This window comes from Typopeltis vanoorti, chromosome 23, assembly GCF_054136105.1.
Source record: "Typopeltis vanoorti isolate ZY-2024b chromosome 23, IOZ_Tvanoo_1.0, whole genome shotgun sequence".
NCBI lineage: Eukaryota > Metazoa > Arthropoda > Arachnida > Uropygi > Thelyphonidae > Typopeltis > Typopeltis vanoorti.
Genome location: NC_143571.1, coordinates 79,133,218 through 79,160,061, shown reverse-complemented (window position 1 = coordinate 79,160,061; position 26,844 = coordinate 79,133,218). Strand labels below are relative to the sequence as shown.

General features: G+C 33.8%; 1 protein-coding gene across 2 annotated transcripts in view; it reads right to left on the bottom strand.

Moving 5' to 3' along the window:
• LOC150094024 (V-type proton ATPase catalytic subunit A) overlaps nt 1-26,844 on the bottom strand; it is a 218,379-nt gene that overhangs the window by 177,914 nt on the left and 13,621 nt on the right. For both annotated transcript variants that reach the window (XM_090413195.1, XM_090413197.1), the window contains exon 2: nt 16,221-16,303. In XM_090413195.1, coding sequence (XP_090269321.1) covers nt 16,221-16,296 — 76 coding nt within the window. In that variant the 5' untranslated portion in view covers nt 16,297-16,303. The remainder of the gene's footprint in view (nt 1-16,220; nt 16,304-26,844) is intronic.

Below are 26,844 nucleotides of genomic sequence, written 5' to 3'. Positions count from 1 at the left end.
GTGGTGTAAATTAAGTTAAGGGGGATAATAAATCCCTCATTATTTTAAAGTGAGATCTAAATCTAAGATCTAAGAGTTTCATGCCGAAGAACACGAAACTTGGAGATCGAAATCTAAGATCTAAGAGTTTCATGCCGAAGAACTTTAGTTCTTCGGCATGAAATGCTGAGGGATTTATTATCCCCCTTAACTTAATTGCAGAAGTATCATTATCAGCACTAGCACTGTCATCTACAATTGAAACATTATGGAGACCATACGCTTTTTAAAGCTATAAAACCAACTACGACTTACTGAAAAAGTTTCCTTTTCATCTCCATTTTCTTTTACTGCCTTACAGAGATTTGTTGTTTTAGCTTGAATTATCATCTGATTTAATGGAATTTTTTTCTGATGCAGTCTTCAATCCATATAATTAAAAGACATTCCATATTATCTATTGCAGAACTGCTATGTTTACTGATTACTTTCCTATAAGATGCTGTGGTTATTCCATGATTTTGATTTGATCTTTTTTCTTAATTAGTGTTCATACACACGACTTGTTCATTCCTATGTCACATGCTATTTTACCATATGATGCTTCTTCATGATGTTTTATAATTTCAAGTTTCTTTTCTTGTATTAACCATTTACATTTGTTAGGTTCATAAGCTTCATTGCATTTCCTCTTTCACTTATAATTACATATAAAAGGGTATTCATATGTAATAAAAAATTTTGTAGAGTGGCCATGACCTTTGCTGCAAAAAAGCTGAAATAATACTAAAACATGCATCAATACAGCTGTTACTGCAGTATGCTAAATCACTACAGTACTGTTTTAATAAAGTTGGAACTCCAATAATGCAGTACAGTACCATACTATTGTTAAAAACTGTTTTTTAAAAAAATTTAAAGTATTAAATATTATAAACCTTGCTATAGTGAAATTTGTGCTGTTCAAAATTGCACTTTGCAAGGTATTACTATATAAAGAAAAATTCTTAGAAGAATAACTTACCTTTATAAATCATATAACATATATAATTTTCAAATGATAATGATCACATTCAAAGTATTCATTATGGATAACTTTACACTTAATATGCAGTATTTAAAAGCTTTGTTAACCCAGCATTAGTAAGGTGGGGTGTCAGACTCCAAAGATTTTAAATTGACTATAACTTTTTAACAATGCGTGGCAGTCAGTCATGCCTCAGTATAGCTTCCCCTCTGGTAACTCGACGCCATAGACGACAGGCTGTTGTTGTTGTGCACAAACAAGTTTAGTGTGGGACCCCACCTTACTAATGCTGGATTAAGCTTGCCTCTTGGTAACCTAAGTATTTTTATAAAGAAAATAACTATTTAAAAATAAATAAGGGTCTTAATTACTTAAGGATGAAATCTGGATAACTGGGAGGGGACTGCAGGTAGCCTTTTAAGGAATGTAGAGAGTCAACCTGGACTACTGACCTAATGTCTAATCTTAAACATTTCATACTGCACCCAATGAGGAGGTATCTAACTAGCTACCGAACAAATGAGGATGGGCTCACAATTTAGGATTTAGCCAACCAAACTGTATTATTCTTAATGGCTTAAACCAAAATAAAATGATAGTACAATATGTTGGAATTTCATGACAGCTAGGCATTGCCTGAATAAATAAGGACACCACTTTTTCCATCAGGGAACCAGTGGAAAAACTTCCAACGAGACTTGGAAGTTTTTCCACTTGGTTATACTATAAATTAAAGATGCCAAGAAATTATATTCTTGATTTAATCCTTTATCGAAATGTATGCAAACAAGTTTTCACCTGAAGTAATTTCAGGACTCTGGGTCTGGCTCCCACTGATGAGACCTCAATAAAGGTCGAAACCAGTCTGGATAGTGTCGAAACCTTTCCCATAATGAATAGCATTACACATGCCTGTAAGGATATGTGCTTTGCATTATGGGATACTAAGGAAAGTGATGTGAAGTCATTAGCTTCTATATACAAGTTTCCCAGTCCTGAAATGACTTCAGGCATAAACTTTGTTTGCTTACACTTGGATAAAGGATTAAATCAAGAATATAATTTCTTGGCATCTTTAATTTATGACAACAAGAAATGTTTGTGCCTATGGTCCTGCAGAAAGTCCAACAATGAAGTAATTGTTCAAGCCATTAGAAATGGCAGCTGACATAAAGAAAAAGTTGGTCCTTGTAGCAGATCTAAACAGCAAAGGAAGAAATTAATATCAGATATACAGAAAGAGCAAAATAAGTATTTGCTGGATTTCTATTCAGGACATGAAAATATGGATAAATTCAGTGACTCACTGCCTTACTGTTGACAGTAACATGTTCATGCTGGTTTGGGGCAACAGTTATATAGAGGATTTGAAACTGAAGATGATCATTTAGTTTTAAGCAGGATAAAACTGAATATGAAAAGTGTATAAGAAAGTTTTTTTTAAAAAAAAAAAGACAATTAAGCAACTTTCAGAAGTGAATTGCACTTTATACACAAATATTCAAGAAAAAAATGAAACAGTTTGAAAACAAGAAACAAACCCTGAAGATTCAGTGGCAGACTGTGAAGAAAACATTGATTGATTTAGCCAGAGAACCATATAATGAGGTTTTCTGCAAAGACAAAAAATTCAGAACTCCATGGTGCACTCAGAAAGTTAAGAAGGCAGTCAAGGAAAAGAAGAAAGCAAATCAAAAGTTCCTACCAAGCAAATCAGAATGCACTCTGAGAGAATACAGAGAAAAATGTAAGAAAGCAAAACAACATGTAAAACTAGCTAAACAGTGGTCAGATTTTTGCTTTAAGATAAATAATTAAGAAAACCTGAGAAAATCTATAGATCTGAAAAAGCCTGTGACAAGGTACTAAGAGAAGACCTGTTCAAAATGCTACAATTATATGGCATAAATGGGACATTATATTGAGAAATATAGTCTATATTTGAGTTGTAAGTCAGCTATTAGAATTGAAGGATGTACAGGAAGGTGGTTTGACATAAAATCCAGTGTGCGAGAGAAGGGTGCACACATTATCTCCACTATCATTCATCAATATGGTCCACATTATAATGGAAACTGGCATTAGATCTGGTATCTTGTAGAGATTAATCTCAGCTCTTTACTTTATACATAAAATGTTATACTACTAAATAATTCCAGTAAAAGTGTGCAGGATTCCCTAACTAAATTTGAATAACTGCTGTAATAAAATCATATGAAAATCAGCAATAAAAAAAGTTTTAAAAAGACTATTCAGGAACACTGAAAACATCAACTGTATTCTGAATGCAGAACCTAGTGAAGAAGTAAATCATTTTAGCTATTTATCACAATTTTTAATGAAGATGGAAAATTAATAAGGAAATAAACATACACAACTGTCTTGTGTATTCTAGTTGGTATTGATAGGAAGTCAAATGAATAAATTTATTTGGAATAAGAGTGGAATTAATCAACACAAACTAGAATACACAAGACAGTGTCCAAATATACATAACAGATGAATTATTGGTCTGAGAGCTGGGTAGAAATGATACACTTCATAGGGGAGTGAACACATGGCATCAATGGCATAATCATATTAAAAATGAGGATACTGGAAGGCACATGACATTAATAACAATTTAGGAATGATTAAGCAGAGCTAATTTCAGGTGCTAACTTCTCCTCTCCCATTCTTAAACAGAATGAGAGAGGAGAGGTTAGCAAAACAAGTGTATTTTGCCAGAATGAAAAAAAAAAAAAAAAAAAAAAAAAACGAATAAGACCGAGATCTAGATGGATTGATAGAGAAGAAGTGTCTTAGATCAGTGCTTCTCAAACTGTGGGGCGCGGCCCCTTTGGGGGCCTTAGGTATAATGTCCCATTATAATGTCTCAATATAATGTCCCATTTATACGAAAACAAACTAAAATGTTTTAAGACTAAGTAGATTTTTTTATCTTAAAAGAAATGTATTTAATTTTTATTATTTTTTTTATCTTTTAATGGAAAAAATCACACATTGGTTCACAAATTTTGTTTCCTGCTCATTTTGGTGCTTAATGAATATTAGTAAATATATGCTTATTCATATAAGTTTCATTTCAAAGCAGAAATCTAAGAATTGCAGTTACCAATATTTCACTTGATATGGTGTAGCAGTATTGAAACACATCCATCACATTAAATTGTTATTAAACTTCTTTTGTTTCTAATTCTTTCTTTATTACTAATCGTTTTATGTTTCATGTGCTTGTACTGAAAATGTACAATAACAATTTGTCTATCTATATAAAAATATAAGATAATGTGCCATGTCAAATGTGTGTGTGTAAGATGCTAAAAATGTAATATTTGCATTTGATTTTTGCAATATTCGCTGTATATTGCAAAATTTATATATATTGTATTTATATATATTATAAATACAATAAATATTATAATAATATATGTCTATATTACGATTTTTTTTCAAGGGGGCTGTGAAATATTTTAATTTTTCCAAAGGGGGGGCCCCCCTGACATCCAGAAGTTTGGGAAGCACTGCCTTAGATGACCGAAGTATAAGATCTGATATTGGAGTCTTTAAAGATAACAGATGAATTTGAAGGAAAATCGTTGACGTAATGACATAAACTTTTCACATACAGTATTATCATTATACCCTGTAAATGTCTATTTTATCTGGCATTCATCAATGAAAAGTTTATTTGTGAACATATAGTATATTCATACTGTGGGTGGGTTAAGGTTTTTTTTTTCTATTTTTATTGATTTTATATATATATATATATTTATTTTTGGTATTTTTATTCAGATTCAGAAACCTGCTCGAGAGAACAGATACACACCTACACTATCTGCACAATATTTATCATGACTCTCCTTGGATCTAATAACAGCATCAGAAGATGTATCCATAACCAACAAGTAACTAGAACTTAGATGACCAAATTATTTGTACTGATTTAAACTAAAGCAAAATGATGGTACAACATGACAAAATGTCCTGCTGGATAGGATGTAACTTGAATAAACAAAGATTATGCTGTTTTTGTCAAGGAACTAGGACAAACAACAAAAAGTCAGCTACTGGAACAAACTCGCACTCTGCATTGGAAAAATTGAAGATAGGCCCCATAAATGAAAGAAATCCCAACAGAAAATGAATGGAACTAACAAAAGAATTACAGATATATCAAGGTGTTAACTGATACAACCAATAAGATGTTATATTTGGGTGGTAGTGACCTGTGAAAGGAAGAAGTAAACAAAGTGGACAAATTTCAAAATGGAAAGTTAAATCATGAAACTGATTTGTGGATACGATACAAGAATAATGCAATCAGGATTAAATATAATCCCAGAGAAGAAAGAAATGATTTTTTTTTTTTTTTTGGAGTCATTAGGGAGGTCACTTGACAAAGAAAAAGGAATAATTGGTTCTTATTGGAGGAGTTCAAGATAGCAGATTAAAAAATTAATACTAGACATATAGAAATGTTTTAAGAAAATTTTAGTAACAAGCAAAATTAACAGTGATGGTTAAATACCTGCTAGATTTCTATTCAGAAAATGGACTAGTTATTACTAATACTATGTTTCAACATAAAGCAGTGCATAAATTTGCACATAGAGAGAGAGAGAGAGAAAGAGCATATGAAAAATATCACATCATTATTAATAGTGATATCTTACATTAGTTCAGGTTACAAGAGGTATATAGAGGATTTGAAATATCAGTGATCACCACACAGTTTTGAGCAGGATAAAAATTAATATGAATCAGTGATGAATGAAAGAATCAGTCAAGCAAGCTTTGAGAGGTGAACTGTAGCCAAGTATACTGATAGTATCCAAGAAAAAATAAAAATTTAAAACAATTAGAAAATAAGAATCAAACCTCTAAGCCTCAGTGGCAAAATCTGAAGATACGTTGATAACATTGACTAATTCAGCCAGATAGGCAGCATATAAAGTTGTCTGAAAGAAGAGAAAAAAAAAATCAGAACAAAAATTCAATAGGCAGCCATAGAAAATAAGGTATATTGAAAATTCCTTGCAAGTAAGTCAAACAGATTTCCTAGCTGTTCAATGAAAATCTAGCTACTAGAAAAGTGGCCAATGAATTGCACAAGAGTGTGACAGAATGCAGGTGTTCAAACTATAGACCAGTTTGTATTTCTTCTCTGGATGTTATGATTTTGGAGAAATTAGTGAGCCTTGGAAAGGGTTCAGAGGTGGATAACCTAAATAATATCAGGATGGTATAATGTTAATTATTAGGGAGGCCATGCAAATGACAGTTTGGTGGATAGAAGATGAAGAGATGATATGATTGGTATTAAACTGTTGAGAGAAATTTAAAGCATTGACAAAGGAAAGATTTTTCATGTAGAAAAACAAGGAAAAGGAAAGAGCAAGGACAAGAGGTCATCCCTTGAAGTTGTGAAAGGAGGTGGCAAGTAGGAGAGTGAGAATCTTTATTGCGTGGAGGATGGTTGAATGATGGAATTCGTCACCTGATAGTAGTGAATGTGCAGACGATACATGGGTTTGAGTAGTATAATAGACTGTGTTGCCTAACATGAGCCTCATGCAATGAGTTGACTCCATGGAGACCCAAAATAATAAATGCTGCATTTATAGTGTGTAAATAGACATTATATAGCATAATACATATCTATACTTAAGTCATGAGTCAGTAGTATGAATACAACTTGGTATAGTATAGAAAGATAGATTGCTATAAAATCAAACTATAAGGAAAGGGTGTTCACAATCTCCAGTATAATTCATTATTTACAATCGACCATGCCTGAAATTGTGTAAACCTAATATTAAAATTGGATACATTCAAACTCAGGCTCTTTATGCCAATGACGTTATAATCTTAAATAAATTGTACAATTCTTCAGAAATTTTTAACAAAATTGAATATCTGCTGTAACAAATATGAATATGGTATGAAAATTGGTAATAAAATACCAAGAACTATGAAAATAAACAGAAACATGAAAAACATCAAATGCATTCTTATGTTAGTACAGCTAATCCAGTGCTATATTCATTTAAACAGAATGGGATAGCAAAGGTTAGCAGAACAAATTTTGATGCTAGCATGTCAAAAAAAAAAAAAAAAATTCCAGAGGAAGACCAAGAATGTAGACATATTGATGTAATTAGAAGTGAGTTAGAAGACTGAAAGACAGTATGAATGCCTAAGTACCTATATACTGTGCTTAATCAAGTACATCCCTTCATAGTGGCTGGCTTCTCAGATGGTAGAGGTGTGTTCCAGCAGGATAATATGCTATGCCACATTTCCAGTATCATTTGAGAGTGGTTTGCCAAACATGACAGCAACATCCACATGTTGCCATGGTTGCTAGATTCACCGGATTTAAAGCATGGAAAACATTCCAGGGATTATGTGTGTTAAGAAATCTAGCATTGAAATTGTCCACCCTGAATGTTCACATGTCTATGGAAAGGATTACTGACAGTGTGGTACATCATACTTCCTGCAACTTTCAAAGGTCTTTTAGAGTCCATTTCATGATGTGTAGCAACAGTTTTATCAGCAAGAGTGTATGAGAAAAAACTGAACTTCTATGTTGGTTGGCATAATATTTTGACTAGAGAGTGTATACACTAGTATCCAAAACCTAAGAACCAACACTATTTCTGAAAATTACAACTGCAAATTCAGACTAATCACAGATTGTGGCAATTTGTATTAATGATGATTTTGAGTAGAAAGCAGGTACACAATCAAATTTTCAAATCGCAAACAAAGGGTCACATAATAGCCCTCAGAATAAAACACTGTGCTAAGAAAACTGTAATTGAAGAAAACTCTTTTCATGAAGGAATAAAGTTGCAAACTTGGATTGTTATCTTTCTGTTACATATTTCTCAACCCTGCTTTGTCTATATTTTCTTTACTTAAATGGTCGAATGTCTTAACTATCAACTGCCACCATTTATTTATTCCTAATAGATCTTATGTTCTCACATTTTATAGTCTAACAAATTTATTTGTTTTACAACTGCACCCAGTAAGAATATGTATTGAGTGCAAGATTATAAGATTTTAAACTAAGGACAAAGCAGATATTGTTTGCATTTCCCGTTTATGTTAATCTCTACCTTTAATTAGTTGTGGCTTGATTATTGATCACTTAAATTTAATCTTATGCAGTTTCGAAATTTTGGATAGTGCACTGACAGAATCAGTCGAACATGTTGTTTACAAACCATTTAAATTAAATCAAAAAGGAATATTTACAGTCTGATCCACATTAATATATATACATATATATAATAGCATTAAAATTTTTTGTTATTTTCATTTCTTCCTAATTCAATCTTAGTTATAATTTTCTTCCTTCTTTAAAGCTAATTCACAATCTAGAATACCCTGCCAGTCATATATACACAATCTGACCAAAGCATACATTGAGTAAACTTAATTCAATATCAATTTACATTACCTTATTGTACCCATAAACAGACAAACTTGATATAACTTCATGTTTGGAATTATCACATGCACAAGTACTTACAATTCTCGTTCAGCACGTGGTCTTTTTACATGAATCTTTTATTCACACAAAAGTGCTCCTTTTTGTTCCTCTTTACTATTGCTGGCTTGTTCTTGATTTCCCACCAAATTTCTTCATTTGAGTCATCAATTATTCTATGCCTTTTGGGACCCTTAACATGATGGTGGACCCAAGTAAATGAAGATTGAAAATCCTAAGACTTGCAACGCTCCTCTTTCAATTACTGACAATGGACCTCACGTGGCAGTGGAACCAGGTAAGAGAAGGTGAAACCCTAAGAGAAAATTCCTTCTCGGTGTTTTGGCTTATAAAGGCCTGGACCTCCATTGTACATGTGCATGTCTCTCGACACTTCCATATATAGTCACATATTAACTTTGAGTCATACTTCGTGCATCTTTTGAAGTTGCCACATATGGACATGAGTTAACGTTACATAATGATGTCATGTATTACATTATTTTAACAAACGCTCATGGTTAAATTATTACAAACACAAGATTATTACAGACAAAATTCACATTTCTCTAAGTACATTCCCCTTAAAAAATATGTAAAAGTGAACATGATAAGTTACATAGTTACATATCATGAGAGATTTTACAGGATATCTTATAATGTTTCAAAGGCATCACTAGATGATTTCACGTGGGAAAGAATTACTGGAAAGTTTGAAGAAGGCCGCAGAGTTACTGAGATTGCCAGAAAGCTTGGAATTTCATGTATCGTCTCCAGACTCTAGACCAATGGTGTGTTCTAGATGTTTGCTAAGAGGTCACCCTTGTTCTACCATGGGAGCAAAACATAATGCACCATGGCAGGTCATCTTGCTAGTCAGCTACATTCAAGCATAGGTATGTGCGGTTATCTCAACAAACTGTGGCATGATGTCCATGACAAGTAGGCCTATATGGCCGTAGGACTGTAGTCTGCTCCCTTTATCCATAGCTCATCATAGAACATGATTACAGTAGGTTTGAATCGATAAAAATTGGACAAGACACCAATGGGCTAATGTACTCTTTACAGATGAGTCCTTTTAGTCTTTCGTTTTGATTTGAGGTGACACCTGATCTGGCATGAAAGGGTATTGCTTACCGTTGTGAGAATGTCCTTGAAAGGGATGGATACGGCATGTATCAGGTTTTGAGAATGGCATTATAATTAATGAATGCACCATTCTACAATGCTCGAAAAAGGGACTATGACTGGTGAATGATATTACAACGAAGTTCTTCAATGTTATGTTTGATTGTTCTGTGTGCTGTAGGCGAAGAATTCATTTTTATGGATGACAATGCCACATCACATTGTACATGACTAGTGGAGATACTTCTGGAAACTGAGGATATTAATCAAACTGAGTGGCCAACATGCTTTCCCCAGATCTCAACCCCCGTAGAACACATTTGGGACACAACAGGGAAATGCATTGCTGCTCGAAATTCCCCTCCAAACAATAAACAAGGACTTATCCTTGCTCAGAAAGAGGAGTAGACAAGTTTACCTCAAGAACTCCTGAATCACTTGGTGGTAAGCATGCTAAAATGTTGTGAGAGATGCACCGCAGTTCAGGTTGGACATATTCCATGCTGAATTGTCTCTCCGCATAGTTTTCTGTAAACACTGTACATTAATTCCTCAACTGCGTCCTTAGGAAATTTGTAACTTTTACAATAAATTCATTATAATTAAATTAATTCATACAAAATTTATAACAAACTTTTTCTGTAATATAACTCATTAATATGCAGGCAATAAATTTATGTCCACATTTAGATGTTGTCTTGAAAATTTTTTCATATTTTTATGTTGCGCCCATATGCAAGAGATTGGTTAATCAACTTATAGTACTGTAATATCGTGTATGGATAGTGGGCTGGAAAGGAAAAACTTGTTCACATTTGATTTAAATTTGATATACAGATAAAGTACTTCGTCCTTAGCTTTTGGACACCAGTGCTGGTGTTCAAGATATATAAATTTAACAAAAATTTAAAACAAAAAATATGTTGAAAATTTTGTTCCAATTAATTACAATGTATTGTTTGCAAAAAGTTACAAATTTCCTAAGGACGTAGTTAAAGAATTAATGTATAGTGCTTACAGAAAACTATGCAGAGAAAAATTTCAGTATGGAATATATCCATCCTGTATGGAATATATCAGTTCTCACAACATCATACCATGCAACATTTTTCTAGCTCTTCCCACAAGTGCTGTATAAGTTTCAGGTCAGAACTTTCACTAGACACATCTAAAAGTCTTATACAGTAGGAAACAAATTAATCCGAATAAGATGAATTTTCATCAAATGTTTGGTTTAATTTTTGTTTCAGTTAACAATAATTTTGATTTTGGTTTCTGTTTACTATTTTTGTTTAGTTCACTATTTTGGGCGAGTGCTGCGTGTTTTAATTGTTTTAACTATCTCTATGATGTTTATTAATAGTGTTGTGCATTTTTAATAGTGTAAACAAGTTGACATTCATTGTGTAGCTATAAAATGGATATATCTCCAAGAAAGTGTTAAAAAATATGTACTCCTTCATCAGCACACATCCATGACTCAAAGACAAATTACCAATGAACATGGTGTTGGCTTGGGTACTGTTAATGCGATTTTAAAGAGGTTTAGGGAGACAGGTAGCTTTTCTCCTGACAGAAAAGGAAAATGTGGGTGAAAAAGGAAAACTACACTTACTCAAGATCGTTTACCAGTTAGGAAAAGCAAAATGAATCCAAGATTGTCTGGCTTTGACTTAAATAGAGACGGCAGCTAGTGGAATTAGTGTTTCTGACATGGCAGTCTGTTGAAGATTGTTAGAAGCAGGGAGGACAGCCCACAGACCAAAAAAGAAACAGTTATTGATAAAAGCTATGCAGAAAAAGAGGCTCCAGTGGGATGGGACAAAGTGTACAACGATTGAGAAGTGGAAGGAGGTCATATTCTCAGATGAGAACCATTTCTGTGTTAAAGGAGTGAGTGTACCCTATGTTCACAAATCAGTGGCTGAGAAAACTTCTGCACATCTTCAACAAGATGTGCAGAAATTTTCTCACAAGGCTCCTAAACCTAAACACTCAGCTGAAAAGATGTTCTGTGGTTGTTTTACACATAACGGTCTAGAATCACTTATGCCTGTTGACAGTATGATGAAAAGTAACCAATTCATAAAAATATTTGAGAAAAGAGCGGTCCCACACATCCATAAAGACAAAGAACTCCTCTTTCAGGATCTCACTCTATGCCACACTTCAAAAAAGTGAAAGAGTTCCACAAAAAATCACATCGAATTGCTTCAGTGACCAGGTAACTCTCCTGACATCAACCCAATAGAAAATTCATGGGCCATAGTGAAGAAAAGACTTGGAAAATTAAATTGTGATAAAGGATAACTTAATATAATCCATTATAAAGTATGGTTTCGAGATGCAGAAATAAGAAAAATGTCTTCTACATCAGTAGAGTTCATGCCTAAGTGAATTATTGAACTTATTAGGAACAGAGGAGCATATATAAATTATTAGGTAAAGTCGTTGTTCAATTTTTGTAGAAAATTTTGTATTTTCTTGCAAAATTAAAATTTTTCCTTAAAACGTGAGTGTTCAGATTAATTTGTTTGCTACTGTATTCTTTTAATGAAAGTAATCCTGCATTTAACTTGATCAGTGTTTCAGGTCACTATCTTGTTGAAAAATCCATTCTTTTGGTATATTTTCCTTTGCATAAGGTTGCATTTTCTTATCTAAGATTTCATGATAAACAAAACAATTCACATTGCTTTTGATATGGTGAATGGGCCACTCCTTTTGAGATATCAGGTACTTACATGGTATGGGGATGCTTTTCTCATAAAAGAGTGGGCCCCATTACACCATATGGGCTCACTCCTTAATGAGAAAAGCATCCCCATACCATGATGTTTCCTCCTCCATTTACTGTAAGTACCTGATATATGAGATTGTTCTTTTGATGTTTGGGACATCTAACATACTTTATCCTGTCCGATGAAATCAAATTAAATTTGCTTTCAATGCTAAAGAAGATCTTAGACCATTTGGTAGGTGTCCAGTTACAATGAGTCTTAGCAAAGTTTAATCAGTTCTTGGATAACCTTTTAATAAGTTTTTCTTCTCCAGTCAGTTTTTCATGAATGCCTTTGCCTAATAAAATTAGGCAAGGACATTCATGCACTTTTTTACATCTCCTCTCACCTTATAAAGTCAATTCCAAACATTTACAAGTTGTTGCAATATAAGTGGCTTCTAATTTTGTTGACAACCTAATAAACCTTGTTCTTTTGGATATTTTATAGTCAAAATGCATATTTAGTCATAATTCTCATGTAATTCTTTTGTTAATAGCTATAGTGGGCTTTTGAGGATCTTGCTTGGATAACCTTTTAATAAGTTTTTCTTCTCCAGTCATTTTTTCATGAATGCCTTTGCCTAATTTTATTAGGCAAGGGCATTCATTGGCTTCTTTACATCTCCTCTCGCCTTATAAAGTAAATTCTAAAATTTACAAGTTGTTGAATATATCAACATCATGTGTAACATTTGCTTGTGCACGTCTTTCTTACAAAGCATGAATTACAGCTTCTTTAACATCTGCAGAGTATTCTTTTATCTCAGGAATGACTTATTAACAATTAGTATTCTCAAACTCACAGTAACTAATATTATATGTATTAAAGAAACAATATTTCAGTATATAAAATGTGTTAATAACTTGTTAAAATATTTATAAACCCAACAAATAACAAAAATTGAGTTTCAGTACTAAACTCAATAGTTTAGTACTGAAACATATGCTTCCCTATGACTGAGAAATTTATTGTTTGAAGAATTCAAGTTCAAATATTACCTTGTCAAAATACTTTTGAGCAATACTGTATTAGTATGTTTTTCAACATCTAAGTAATCCTTTGTACTATTTTGCCAACTTTTGCAACATGCCCTCTGAACTTCATCTCTCTGTTCACCATTACTCCCAAGTTTCTGGTCTCATCAATTTCCTGCAACACCGTACCATCAATGTGATACACAACATGTAACCTTTTTAACCCGAAGTGCAAAACCTTACATTTTGCAACATTAAGTTGACGATCATTATCCTTTGCCCACAATATCAATTTATTTAAATCATCCTGCAGAATATCTACAACATTTTTATCAACTACTGTCCTCCCCAATTTTGCATCATCAGTAAACTGAATATCTCCCTTCAAATCATTCCCTAAATCATTAATATACAGATTAAGAGCAGCAGTCCTAGTATAAGGCCTTGGAGGCCCTCTGCTAGTCACCCTCATTCTCCTAGATTCCACTCCACCCAGCCACCCCAGTCATTCTGCCAGCTTCATGTCCATTTCCATTTACTCCAACTTTGTAATAGTTTTCTATGCAGTATTCTGTCAAATACCTTTGCAATGTCCAGCAATATCATGGTGAAAGTATCTTCTTCAAAATGCCTTATAAAATCCAAACTAGCAGAAAATATATAATTTACTTCATAACCATTTATTTTAATCTGTAATGAGAGATTCTAGGAAACCAAGAAAGTTGAAGCACAAGGAGCAGAATGCATTTCCTGAGTGTGTTGTAAATGCAGACACAGTAAATAAGTTTAAAGCACAGTTTGATCAGTTTTGTATGTGATAGTGTGTACCTACACGATGAGTCTGACTCCATGGAGGTCTGATGTTAATAATTTAACAAAAATATTGGTAATATTCAACTGCATTAAATTAACTAAAAATATCATAGATAAAGAATTAAGAATAAGTTAAAAATATATAAATATTCACCTGTCATTAAACAACGTATGAGTATTTTGGAAGAGATGCTCCAGTTTTAAGGAAATCTTGTCCATGAAAGGATGTATACCTTTAGTAGATTAGTATTAGGGTTGATTAAAGGAAAGATGATCTAGAAACCTTATTTAAGAAACCAAACATGGAATTTTTTTCGAGCAATTTCACACCTTCAATTCAACTGGTTATAGTGAAATGAGCAACATGGTATATAGTGAAATACTGTTATCAGACAATTCAAATGATATTCAATTTCAACATGAATTGCTGACCTGACTGGCCAAGTGGTTAGTACACTTGCTCAACAAACAAATAGCTGTGGGTATGAATTTATTCCCCACCCCAAAATGGGCATGTATGTTTGTGAAATATCTTCATGTTGGAGATGAATTCCATTATTCAGTTTGAGATCACTGTCTCACGAATCAGAAAAACCTGAAAAAGTTAGTTCAGTTTTGGGATTATGTAAAGATATAAATATAAATATATTTATATTAAATATAAATATAAAAATAAATAAACCCTTCTCCACAGTACTAATGTACTGTTTTTCAACCTTTCACGGGTGTGAGTTGCATCATAAAAAAAAGTGAAATTTAAGTGCAAAAGAACTCTGATCAGGCATGAAGTAAACACAGGTTTTGAAGCCTTAGAAGCCTTTGAAAACTCTTGCTGTTCACAGAAGCCTTAGTGAACAGCAAGAGTGTTTGTTGATGTTCAAACAATAGTTAAAACACTTGAAATATGTCCATGTTTGGTAGATATTGATGCTAAGCCCCAAAAAATCAGCTTAATAAACCACTATACTAGAAAATCATCAATCCACAGGGTGGTAAATGTAAAACAGTTTTAATACAACATTCAAATGTATCAATTCCCTGGCAATATCAATAAAGACAAAAGAACTGACATTTGAGGTCTTTCAGAGGTTTTTAGAGAAAAATTTAATCATGCAAATTTCCATACAAATGAAATAAACAGGTTTGGACTGCTAAAAATTCACACAAAAGATACTATTGCATCTCAAAAAATGAGTTTAGCATGATATTTCAGCAAATGCTACTGTTGAAAAAAATTTTCATGTAAGCTATACATCTTCAACCTTTCGTGAATAGGACTTATTAAAAAAAGGGGGGGGATGAGGAATGCGGAGAGAGATTTTAGCTCTATCTTTGAAGAACAATTCATTCAAAGAACTGGCAAAAATATTTTTAGAGAACATTTTTCTAACATGATAGGCTCAACTACACAAGACAGAACTAGTGCTGTGTGCTCTCAATGCATCTATTAGAGAATAAGCAACATCAAATTGATTTCTGATGTCTCAGATATGGATAGTCATGGCCACCATAATTATATTTCAAATGTGGGTATTTCCTTCAAGGACTTTTTGAAGGATACTATTTACAGGAAAAAAAAAAAACTCACACTACAGAACAACAATGCAAGCTAAAAATTTTAGCAATTCTAGTTGAAGTCATGCAAAATTTTCAAAGATGACTATGGATTGTTTAGATGCTGATCACTGGAGAGTGGTTGCAAGTGGAATGCATTGTCAGAGTGTGTTGCGAATGCAGACACACTTAATGAATTTAAGGTATGGTTTGATGAGATGAGCTTTGTGTGACTGTGTGTGTACCTCCAGCAATGAGTTACCTTATGAAGGTTTGATGTTAATATTAATCATACTGAGTTTTTTTACTTGATTTTTATTCTCTCGTTCAGCTGTGTCAATAGACATCAAACGAAAAAATGCAGATTATGTGTTTAGGATAACAAACAATTAAAACTGAAACATCTTTCTGGAAAACTGGAAGGAAAAATTAACTAATAAATTTTAACTCACCAGGTCCAGAAACAGCAAAAACATAACCGTATTGTGATTCTTTCTCCACATCCTGTACTTTGTTCAGTTTGGACATTTTTTCCCTTAGATAAAATAAGTATTGAAATATATAATTTCATATCTAATAAACTACATGCAAAGATCATAAAAACATTTTATTTCTCAAAAGAAATAGGCTAATTTTAGTATCAACTTACTGGATGTCATTTCTCTGCACAAAAATGAAGAAATGATGACAACTTTACTGATGTTGAGTACATTCCTACAGCATGCATGAGAGGTGGTTTTGTTAGTTCTAACTAGAATTTCTTTATACACTCCTCAGTGTTTCTCATTAACTCCCAAAATCCTCTACTGGGTGACTAGAATCAAACCTATGTATTCTTTCTTCTACGAACTTAGCAACATGGAAGTCACTGTGAGGATGAATAGAGCTCCAAGAAGGAAGTGTAAGTAGTAAGGGTTTTTTTGCTTGGAGAGTGGTAGGAGCATTGCCTACTACTACTACCTTTGCCTGATCAATTGCCAATCTTTAAAAAAAACTAGCAAACCTGCATGCACTTTAGATTGAGAATCACCACAATTTGCTATAGGAAATTATGCGTATTAAGTATGATCTTGTCTGTGTTCCTTACCTTAATTCTCAAACTATATCAATTTCAATTAGAATGGAGCAGTTGTTAAACAAAAATATATTTTTCTAATTGATTAATGTGAGAATTGGTAACCTGTATATCATAGATAGGCTGATAACCTAAAGTTTGCTTGTTGGCAGTGGGAACAGGGAATAAGATTAAGTAGGATTAACAGTGAGATATATGTTAAGCAGATTAAAGTTAAATTAAGAGTAAAGTAGCATAGACACGGGGTGCTGGGAGTGCAGCACATATAAGGTAAATAAAAGCGCAGTTGAATTTAAGATACCAGACAATAAGAAAGAAAAATTTTACAATGGTGCAGATGACAACTATAATTTTTTACACTGGGATATAAGAAACTGACAGATGTGTCCCAAAAATGCTGACTGATGCACATAAACAGTAACAAAGTGTAATCAGCTCAAAAATATTTGGAGTGTTACTAAAATGAAGGAGATAAACTTTTTTTCTCATATTGTGACTGGTGACAAAACATGGATTTCATACACAAATGTTGAGTCAAAAAAACAATCAACGTATTAATAGCATTCACCAACCCTGAAAGCAAAAAAAATTCATCACTGTCAGTCAAAAAAATGATGATCAATGTCTTCTGGGACAGAAAAGGGATCGTCCTTGTTGATTTTCTTCAGCAAGGAATCACAATTTTCGTGTTCACTCTTTACACCAACTTATTTGTCACCACAATTGGCAAGTCACTGCTCTCTTGATCATGAATACTGTTACACCCTTCTTTAAACAAATGGCACCATTGTCTAACTTTACTGTCATTCATTATACCTGTAAACCTTACACAGTTGTTGGTGAATTTCTGCAGTACTGTTTTCCACTAACAAAATCCATATCACACTATGAACCTTGCAATTGGTGGGATTTTTTTTTTATCACAGCAATTATAAATTATTTGTATAAGACTACAAACAATAATGGTATGAAGGTAAAATTGTCAACAGCTAGCTAATGAGCCACTATTGCTACCATGCATGTGTGACTTCTCTACATTATCTTATTTGGTAGTAAATTCTGAATGGACATGTCTTGTATCAGTCTTGTCTAATCTCTCACAAAAAAGATATTACATTTACTGTCCCCAAACTTTTGATTATCCTCAAATATCCAAACATGATATGAGTTTCCTTCTTGGACTAGCCAATGTCTTCAGCCTTTCTTGACAGAAACACATTTCAGCCATAGCTTCTGAAGCTGCAAAAAAAACTCTGCACACCTTTTTGTTCAAGTTATTACTTCTCACCTGTACAGCTGCTAACTTATAAATCCCAAATCTACCCAACCATAAAATACTGCTCACACATTTAAGGTAGCTAACCAAAATATTCTCTAAGATCATTTGATGCTATCCAGAAAACAATTCAGTTAACTGATGAGCCATCTCCCATAGATTCACTCCAATCCCTCTCACAATGTTCAACTTCCACCTAATCAGTGGAGAATTCTCCATGCTTGCTGCGCAAGCTCATTAAGTGAGAAAGAAGTAATATTTGTTGTTAATAAATGCATGCATTTATGAGCATTCCATTTAGGCTTTTATTTTTGTAGACAAAAGACGTCCGAAGCTTGTGCGGCAATAATTGAGCTTTGCGTTGTGTATCGAAGGCCAATGCTTGCTCGTCTAGTCAAAGCTACCTTGGCTTGCTCGGTTGTCGGAGCTTTCAGGTCCTCGCTGCAGCACTGTGATTTCATGCACGCACATAGCCATTTCCGCTCCCTTCACGTCATCTTAAACACAAGGACATACGCAGTCAAAGTAGCTCTAGCCAGTGAGCTTCAGTCAGCCTTTACAAGTGCGTGTTGCTTGGGAAAATTAAGTTACAACCAACTTTTTATGACGATGTTAATGACCAGTTCATAAAGAAGAACCGTAGGATAGAATTTGTATTCAAGTAGCTAAATTGAAAAAGATAGAATATCGTTTGTAAAATAAATATTGTATTTGTATGATTAAATGTATATAAATTTCTAAATATATAGTTTTAAATGGTCAGTAATTTATTATTCCGCTAATCAGACTTCAATCATACCTCTCACTCCCTGAATGATAACAAGAGCAAGCGTGAATTTCAAGACCAGCATTCGCCCCTGCACCTAATGCCTGTTTCACTTTCATGAATGCTATTCTCCAGAACTATAAGAACAAGAATACCTACTGGACAACAACCATTTACACTCTAGTTCCAAACTTGTTGAACAAACTTTTCTGCCTCCTCTTTCATTCCATCCACCTCTCTTCTTTGGAAGATCCTACCTCCCTCACTTTGGTCTTCCTCAAAGATTACAACCTTCAGCTGTTCAAAAAGATATTAACAGATTTCTCCCCACAACTAGCACTGATGTGCTACAGATATTGCACCCTTTTGTGAGTGGTTACACACACACCCTCACACATCATTTCCTAGTCTTGAAGGCTCATTTATGTACAAACAGCAGTGGCCCAACCACCTGATCTGTTTTTTTGGTACCCATCCATCAGCTAGCCTCATATCCATATCACCAGTATACCATAGCCATCCCCATTTGTTTCAAATTATAACAGTTACAATTGATATCCTGTCAAACACATTTGCAAAATCCAGAAGTATAATTGTAATTACTCCCTTTATCCAACTCCACCATCACTATTATAAGTGATTAAATTACCAAGTCATGACATGCCCTTTTGCAAAGCCATGGTGCACCCGTAGAGTGTAACATTCTTATTCACTCATTCATTCTTGAATTCTGTTTTTGACTTTTCCAATAACTTTACCAACACACCTAAAAAATGCTGCCTGGTCTATAACTTTCTACTACAATCTTGTAAACTGTTATGCAATGGAACTATTTTGTCCCTTTCCACTCCCTCTCAGGACTTTATCAAAGTCGAGTCTTAAGTTAAACAGACTAGACAGAATCAATATAAACTACTTTGTATATTCTCATAATAAATGAGCTGATATCCCATGGGATATCAGTATATGCAATGAGATTCTAAAATATCCTAAGTACTTCCAATTCATCAATCTCTATTCTCAAACTCAGTTTTTCACTTGGATGACAGACCCAAAGTGGTCACTAACTATTTGATTTGCTTCTGTCATCATGCTATGATCAGCACTCAATAGTCACTTTTTGCTAATATGCTCAATTAATTTCTTCTCATTATCTAATTTGGCCTTCCTTTCCATCTAGACAACTTTCTTGTCTATGACTTGTACTGCTTGTTAGCTTGCTGATCACCTTTCTCCTTATATACCCTCCACAACATTCTTTCTTTTTTGCAGCTCCTGATTAACGATACTATTCATCCATCTAACTCTTATCTTATTTATACTCCTGACTTGGATATATTGCTTCCTTCAGATATCCTTTGAATATCACTTTTGCACTACTACTTAAGCAACCCGAAGTAGTGCCATGGCATTATATTCTGCCCATGCAGATTCTTATGCCATTGCACTGTTTCAGGCTGCCTCCTAAGTGTATCATACATCTGTACTGCAGTTCAACATATACCCCTTCTTAACTGAAAATTCCACGTTTGACAACCATCCATCCAAGCAAAGACTACATGATCACCTTCCTCCAATCAGAGGACAATGTGGTTACCTGGGTTATGGAGACATCTGACCAAATCAAGCACTCTCTAACCCAGAGTCCCTTCCATTGAATGCTGCTTAATTATCTCTTAGATGTGAATAAATTCCATTTCCTTCCTGTCACATGATCTTCCTTCCATAAAGTCTCCCATAATAATTATCTGATCTGGAATTGCACTAATCTGCTATTACATGTCTCCCACATCATCTCTTTCACACATCCTGCCCCCCCACAATAGCAACCAACTGTATATTTTGTCCTATCAGCCTCTATCTTAAAGCAGATTGCCTCACATGAACTGTCAAATCCCCGTCTTGGTTACAATTCATTTGCTATTATCAGCAGTAGCTCCTAATCCTATTCTCTACCTCCCTGATAATATTATATACCTACATTTCTGTCAACTAAGTCTCACTAATTCTTAACTTTTGGCAAGACTGCACGAACCAATGGCAAAAACTCTTCATCCTTATCCCTGTTAGTTCTGGCATTGGTATATGCAAACTGTAACATCTTTTTAGGCTACCAAATACCTTTACACCTTGTACTGGATATACCATTCAATTTTGTCACTGAAGAGATCATTTTTCATTTTAGCAAAAAGTTAAGATCCTGGATTATGTACAGCCCTATTTATAATTAGTTGTTATATTTCAGTTAAGATTAGAGTTTAAAAAAGAAATGAATGAATTTTTTGGTTATTCACGGATTCAATCACCATGCCTGCCTGCACATGTGCGCACGTACACACACACACTGTATGCACCCTATAGTTTTAATTTTCCTGACTCTGCATGTCCGTATTCTCATGATATCTAACTCCAAATCTATTTAAGTGCCATCCATCAGCATTATAAAAGTCATTCCATTCATTAAATTCGGTCTTAAAGTCTACATACAGCACACCATTTCATTTGTACAACCTATGCATTGAGTAATTTGCACTCTTTGCCATCCTTAACATACCTGTATTATACATGACAGCAGACTTACAATCTTGACTCTCTTGCTCTCCTTTTTTCTCTTCTTCCACAATCTCTAAAATTTTTTTGATTCACCTCAATTCTAGTTTAAATCTCACTATGTTGTGAGATTTTGGAAAAATTAATCAAAATGTGTAAAATAATAACAAATTTTTAGTTTACAAGTGAGAATAAACTGTATATATGCATGGTAAAAACTGCTCTCGATTCAAATGATGCTGTGAAAAGGGACATCACAAAAATACTACCGAAAACTGCACTAAAAAAATAATTCTTATCTTGGTTCTTTTACATACTTATTATTAGAAGCATAATCAGAAAGATACTTTATAAGTGGATGAATACAAACACACACTTCAGTTAAAGTTCCCATTAAGTGTAACCCATTCCAATGTTTAATTTGATGCGTAGTTAAAAAAAAAAAAAAATTATAATCTAATATTAATTTTCTTAAAAAATTAATATTAGACTGTAAACAAGGAAAGTGAAAAGAGTTAATAGTTTCTGGCAAGTATGAATGATTTAATAGGTAACAAATATGAAATGCTGATATCAATATTCTGTTTCTTGAATCCATCTGCTTATATCCACTTACTTTTCATTAATTTTTTATTAATTTCATTTTCATTACAGATGTGTATCTTCAATTCTGATGAGGATTTTGAATTCCATTTAATAAGCAGCATAGAGCAGAATATATAATACAAACAGTACTGTCAATGTAGCATAGAGGCAGCCTGCCTCATTTAATAAGGGCGCTTGTTCAGTCATATTGCGGTAGGTGCCGTATTATGGCAACAAGATATTTTACAACATCTGATGTAGATGCAATAGATTTATTTGAAAATTAAAAATTCTCTCAAAAATAATACAAGGGAAAAGTGGTCCTTACCAAATTTTATAATGTATATATAACCAAAATCTTGTAGAAATTTATCCCAACGTAACCACCACCCTAAGGATATTGTTAACAATTTCTATTGGCGTAGCAAGTGCGGAAAGAAGTTTTTCCAAGCTTAAACTGATTAAAAATTATTTCCGAACAGCAATGACCCAAGAAAGATTGGTTGGTCTAGCAACTATATTGATAAAGGTGGATGTAGCTTATAATTTAAATTTAGAAGAGCTTAGAAACAGTTTTATTGTGTGATATCCTTGTAGAGCAAACGTTTAATCGATATTATGATGTAATTGTTCTGCATTAATGTTTCTCTTGTAATAAAAACAAAAACAGCAATTGGAGATTTTCTTATATTTTTGTCTTATAATTCATCAGGGGCGGTATTTAATTGTTTGCCTCAGGGCGCGATTTAATCTGGCAAAGGCCCTGAATACAAATATATTATGACATTAGATTTGTAATATAATGTTATAAGCAGGATATTAGATCTAGCATTATTTCAATTTCTTTTAGTAAATTAACAGGATTGCTCAATAATGTTTAATACAATTGTACATAAGATTAAATGTATCTATGTGTTAGATTAAAATGTGCATGCACATAATCTGACGTGTAATAGTGTCTTTCAATCCCTTTATGAAGCCAAATGATATGAATGCAACCACCAAGTACTAAAAGGCTGCTGATCCACAGAAGTAGTATCTTTGTGATTATTCATCAGTTAATTTAAGATAATTCTACATATGAGAAGAATAACTATGTTTTCCTCAATACCACACATATACACTATGTTTTTTTTTTATTATTACCAAGAAATATATAGTATTAAAACTTGGCATTAATATTAAATAAAATATAAACAGGTGTTAATATCCTAAAGACAGAGAAGCCATGCTGGGAGTTTTCATGGAAAGCAACTACACGTTCTGATGCAACAAAGTGAATTCCAGGTCACAGCTGTGAATTTTCTATAAGACTTGCAAGTAAACATTTAAAAGAGTATGCAAGTAACGATATCACATATATTTAAACAGATACTATTTACTGCTTGTTTTGAAGTACTACAAGGATAACCTGTGTTAAATGATTAATGATATTAAACATATAATAAATTAATACTTATGTCACACCCACCCACACATATATATAGGACTCCGAAATACCCCTTAAATCAACACAAAAAATTTTTTTACTTGCCCATGGTATGAATTGTGATAAATAAAAGGTGTCTGTGTGTATACACACACGCCTCCCCCATCACTATTTCAATGTAAGTAACAAACAGTATGCACATCCTTAATAACAGAATTTAAAACAGCCAAATTCAAATTATGTGCAATAATCTGGCATGTCTCTCTTCATTTTTGTCACTGGCCCAGCATGTTATAGAGGCTACTTTTCTTTCACTGCCTGCTAACCATTACTTTTAATGCTTCAAAATACACTGCAGATGAATTCTGGGCAAAAATTATGTTAACAAATGCTTCTTTCATTTTTATGTCTCCTACATGCGAGCAATTTCTTCTGCCTACACATGGCACTGATCAGCCACAGATCTTGTGACCTTTCATTTGTGGATCAGATTTTAAAAAAATGTATGCCTCTCATATTTTGAATGAGTTTCACCTGAACTGAAATTTCAGTTCAGGAGCATCTCCAAGAAGACTCACTAATAGAGTCTTTGATTTTTCTGAACTAATTTCATTTAATGACATCTTAACTGACACAAATTATTTACAATTTATGTCATTTTGATACTGTTATGCTACTGGGCATCCAAGTTTTTGAAGTTGGTTTATTGAATTTAGCTTCATAATAGGCTGTAATAAAAAAAGGCACTTCAGGTATTCGTATGTTTTATAATCAATCTTTTGGAAAGCAGGTAGAGGTATATATCATGGATGAAATAAAAAAAAGGCACTTCAGGTATTCATATGTTTTAGAATCCATCTTTTGGAAAGCAGGTAGAGGTATATTTCATGGATGATTTCTGGCAAAGTCTGTGAGTGTGTCTGTTGAAGTCTTATGAAACCTCGTGTTAAGGCTTAAGTGCTAGGAGGACATCATGCTGGAGGTATATGGAAGATTTACAGCACTAAGAAAAGATTATAAACTACTTTTAGTGCTTCCAATATTTCATTTCAGTCACTGACACATCGTCAGGGATTACAAATAACTTGTAACACACACACACACACACACACACACACACACACACACACACACACAGTGGCGTAGCTGGGGGAGGAGGTCAGAGGAGGCAGTCTACCCCGGACAACACTTTGAATCTTTTTGAACTTTTGCAGTTAATTCTAAAATACAGTCTGGAGAACTCGGTTCCAAATATTGTAATACTACTGCGAATTTTCCTCACAACTGCTGTAAGTGTTGTGAGGAAAATTTAGAGGCGTTTATCTAAATAAAATTTGATTAAGAATTACCTACAATATCATCAACAATTTTGCTAACAGAAAAGCAAGAAAAATAACATTTTAAAATGTTGAAATTAAAATTTTACTTCAAAAATAAACATAGTGTTTTAATTGATTTCCCTATATGTCATTTTGACTTTTTGTAGTATTTTTGGTGTGTGTATTGAGAGGGGCGGCAAACTCAAGGACTGCCCCAGGCAGCAACAGCTCTAGCTACACCACTGCACACATGCAATACTAAATGAAACACATGGGTGACTGAAGTCCTATCTAGGTAGCGTGCCCGCAATGGATGTTTATAGGTGGCCTAGAATGTAAAGTGAGACCCCTGACAATTATTTTTAACCAAATTTTGAGAAGTTTTATGCATCCACATTTATTTAAATTTGGTTGATTTCTGAGTGCTGCTGTAAATTCTAAAAAGTCTTTTCTTTTTAAATTTACTATGGCAGAGCATGATGGTTTTCTTCTGGGAGATCCTGTGAGTTGTATCTATACAAGGTTTGCAAGGACAGATTGTCCATAGTCATGATAGCAGATGTACAATTTGTGTTCTAAATAGATGGGTGCTGATCTATCTGTCAGTCCGAAGTAAGCCAACTTGGAACAGTGTACTTTATATACTCCAGGCAATGAGAGAGGAGGAGCTGATCATTGATAGAATGAATTAGGGTAGCAAGTTTCCAGTTGTGTAGAGATTATACTTTTTTAAAGACCTGGCTATTTTTTCTGATGTGCCATGGATGAATGGGATGGCCAAGGAATGGAGAAGGAACTGATTATTTTTTTAATTCTGCAATCACTGTAGGCCATTGGAAAGAAAGGTGCTGTGTATGTGATCATTGATTGTATATGAGCATGAGTTCAGTTAAAATGGAGGTTTCACTGGAACAAGATTATAGTCTCTATTGGTCAAAGTTTTAAGAATGTCATATTGCTGAGAGGGGTGGTGGTGGTGGGAAAGTTTATGAATGTATCTGCCTGTGAGTGGACTTTCTATATACAGTGAAGGAAAGGTTACCATTAGGAAGGCATGTTACTATGGTGTCTTGGAAGGATAAACTATTGTTATTTTTGTCTTCTTGGTTGTAGACTATTTGAGGTGACTGAGGAAGAAATCTAATGTGTCTGGGGCATGACGCCAAACAGAGAACACATCATTTACATATCTTAGCCAGACAGAAGGCTTGAGAGGGGCTGAGTCTTTTGATTTACATGGAAAATTTTGAAAACAAGCCAATGGAATGTGTTCCAGTTGTTTGCTAAGAGGCCAACCTCACTCTACCACAAAGCATGAAGACAGATTTGTAGTTATAACAGCAAAACAAAATCAGCACACCACGACAGGTCAGCTTGCAAGTCAGCCCCATTCACGCAGAGTTACACAGATATCTTGACAAACTGTGGCAAGACATCTGCAACAAGTAGGCCTATGTGCCCAAAGGCCTGTAGTCTGTGTTCCTTTATCCACAGCTCATCATAGAGCATTTTCAGTGGTGCTGTATCCATAAAAGTTGGATAAGACATCAATGTGCTGATACTCTTCACAGATGAGTCATTTCATTTGTTCCTCTGATTCGAGACGACACTTGATCTTGTGCGAATGTGGTACTACTTACTATCACAAGAATGTTCTTGAAAGGGCAACTCGACATTACTTCAACCTTCAACTTCGGCATTACTTCAACCTCAACCTTAGTATCACCTCTGGGTCTGGCTCCCACTGACGAGACCTCAATAAAGGTCAAAACCAGTCTGGGTAGTGACTCTTCCCATAATGCACAGCATTATACATACCCGTAAGGATATGTGCTTTGCATTATGGGATACTAAGGCAAGTGATATGAAGTCATTAGCTTCTAATGATTCCAATAAAAGTTGCTCCAGTCCTGATTATATTTCAGGTGCAAACTTTGTTTTGCTTACACTTGGATAAATGATTAAACCAAGTATATAATTTCTTGGTATCTTTAATTTATAGTATAACCAAGTGAAAAAAATTCCAACTATTTCTAATCAAGAGTATTTTAATAATAAGGTGTGACACCTTTTGAC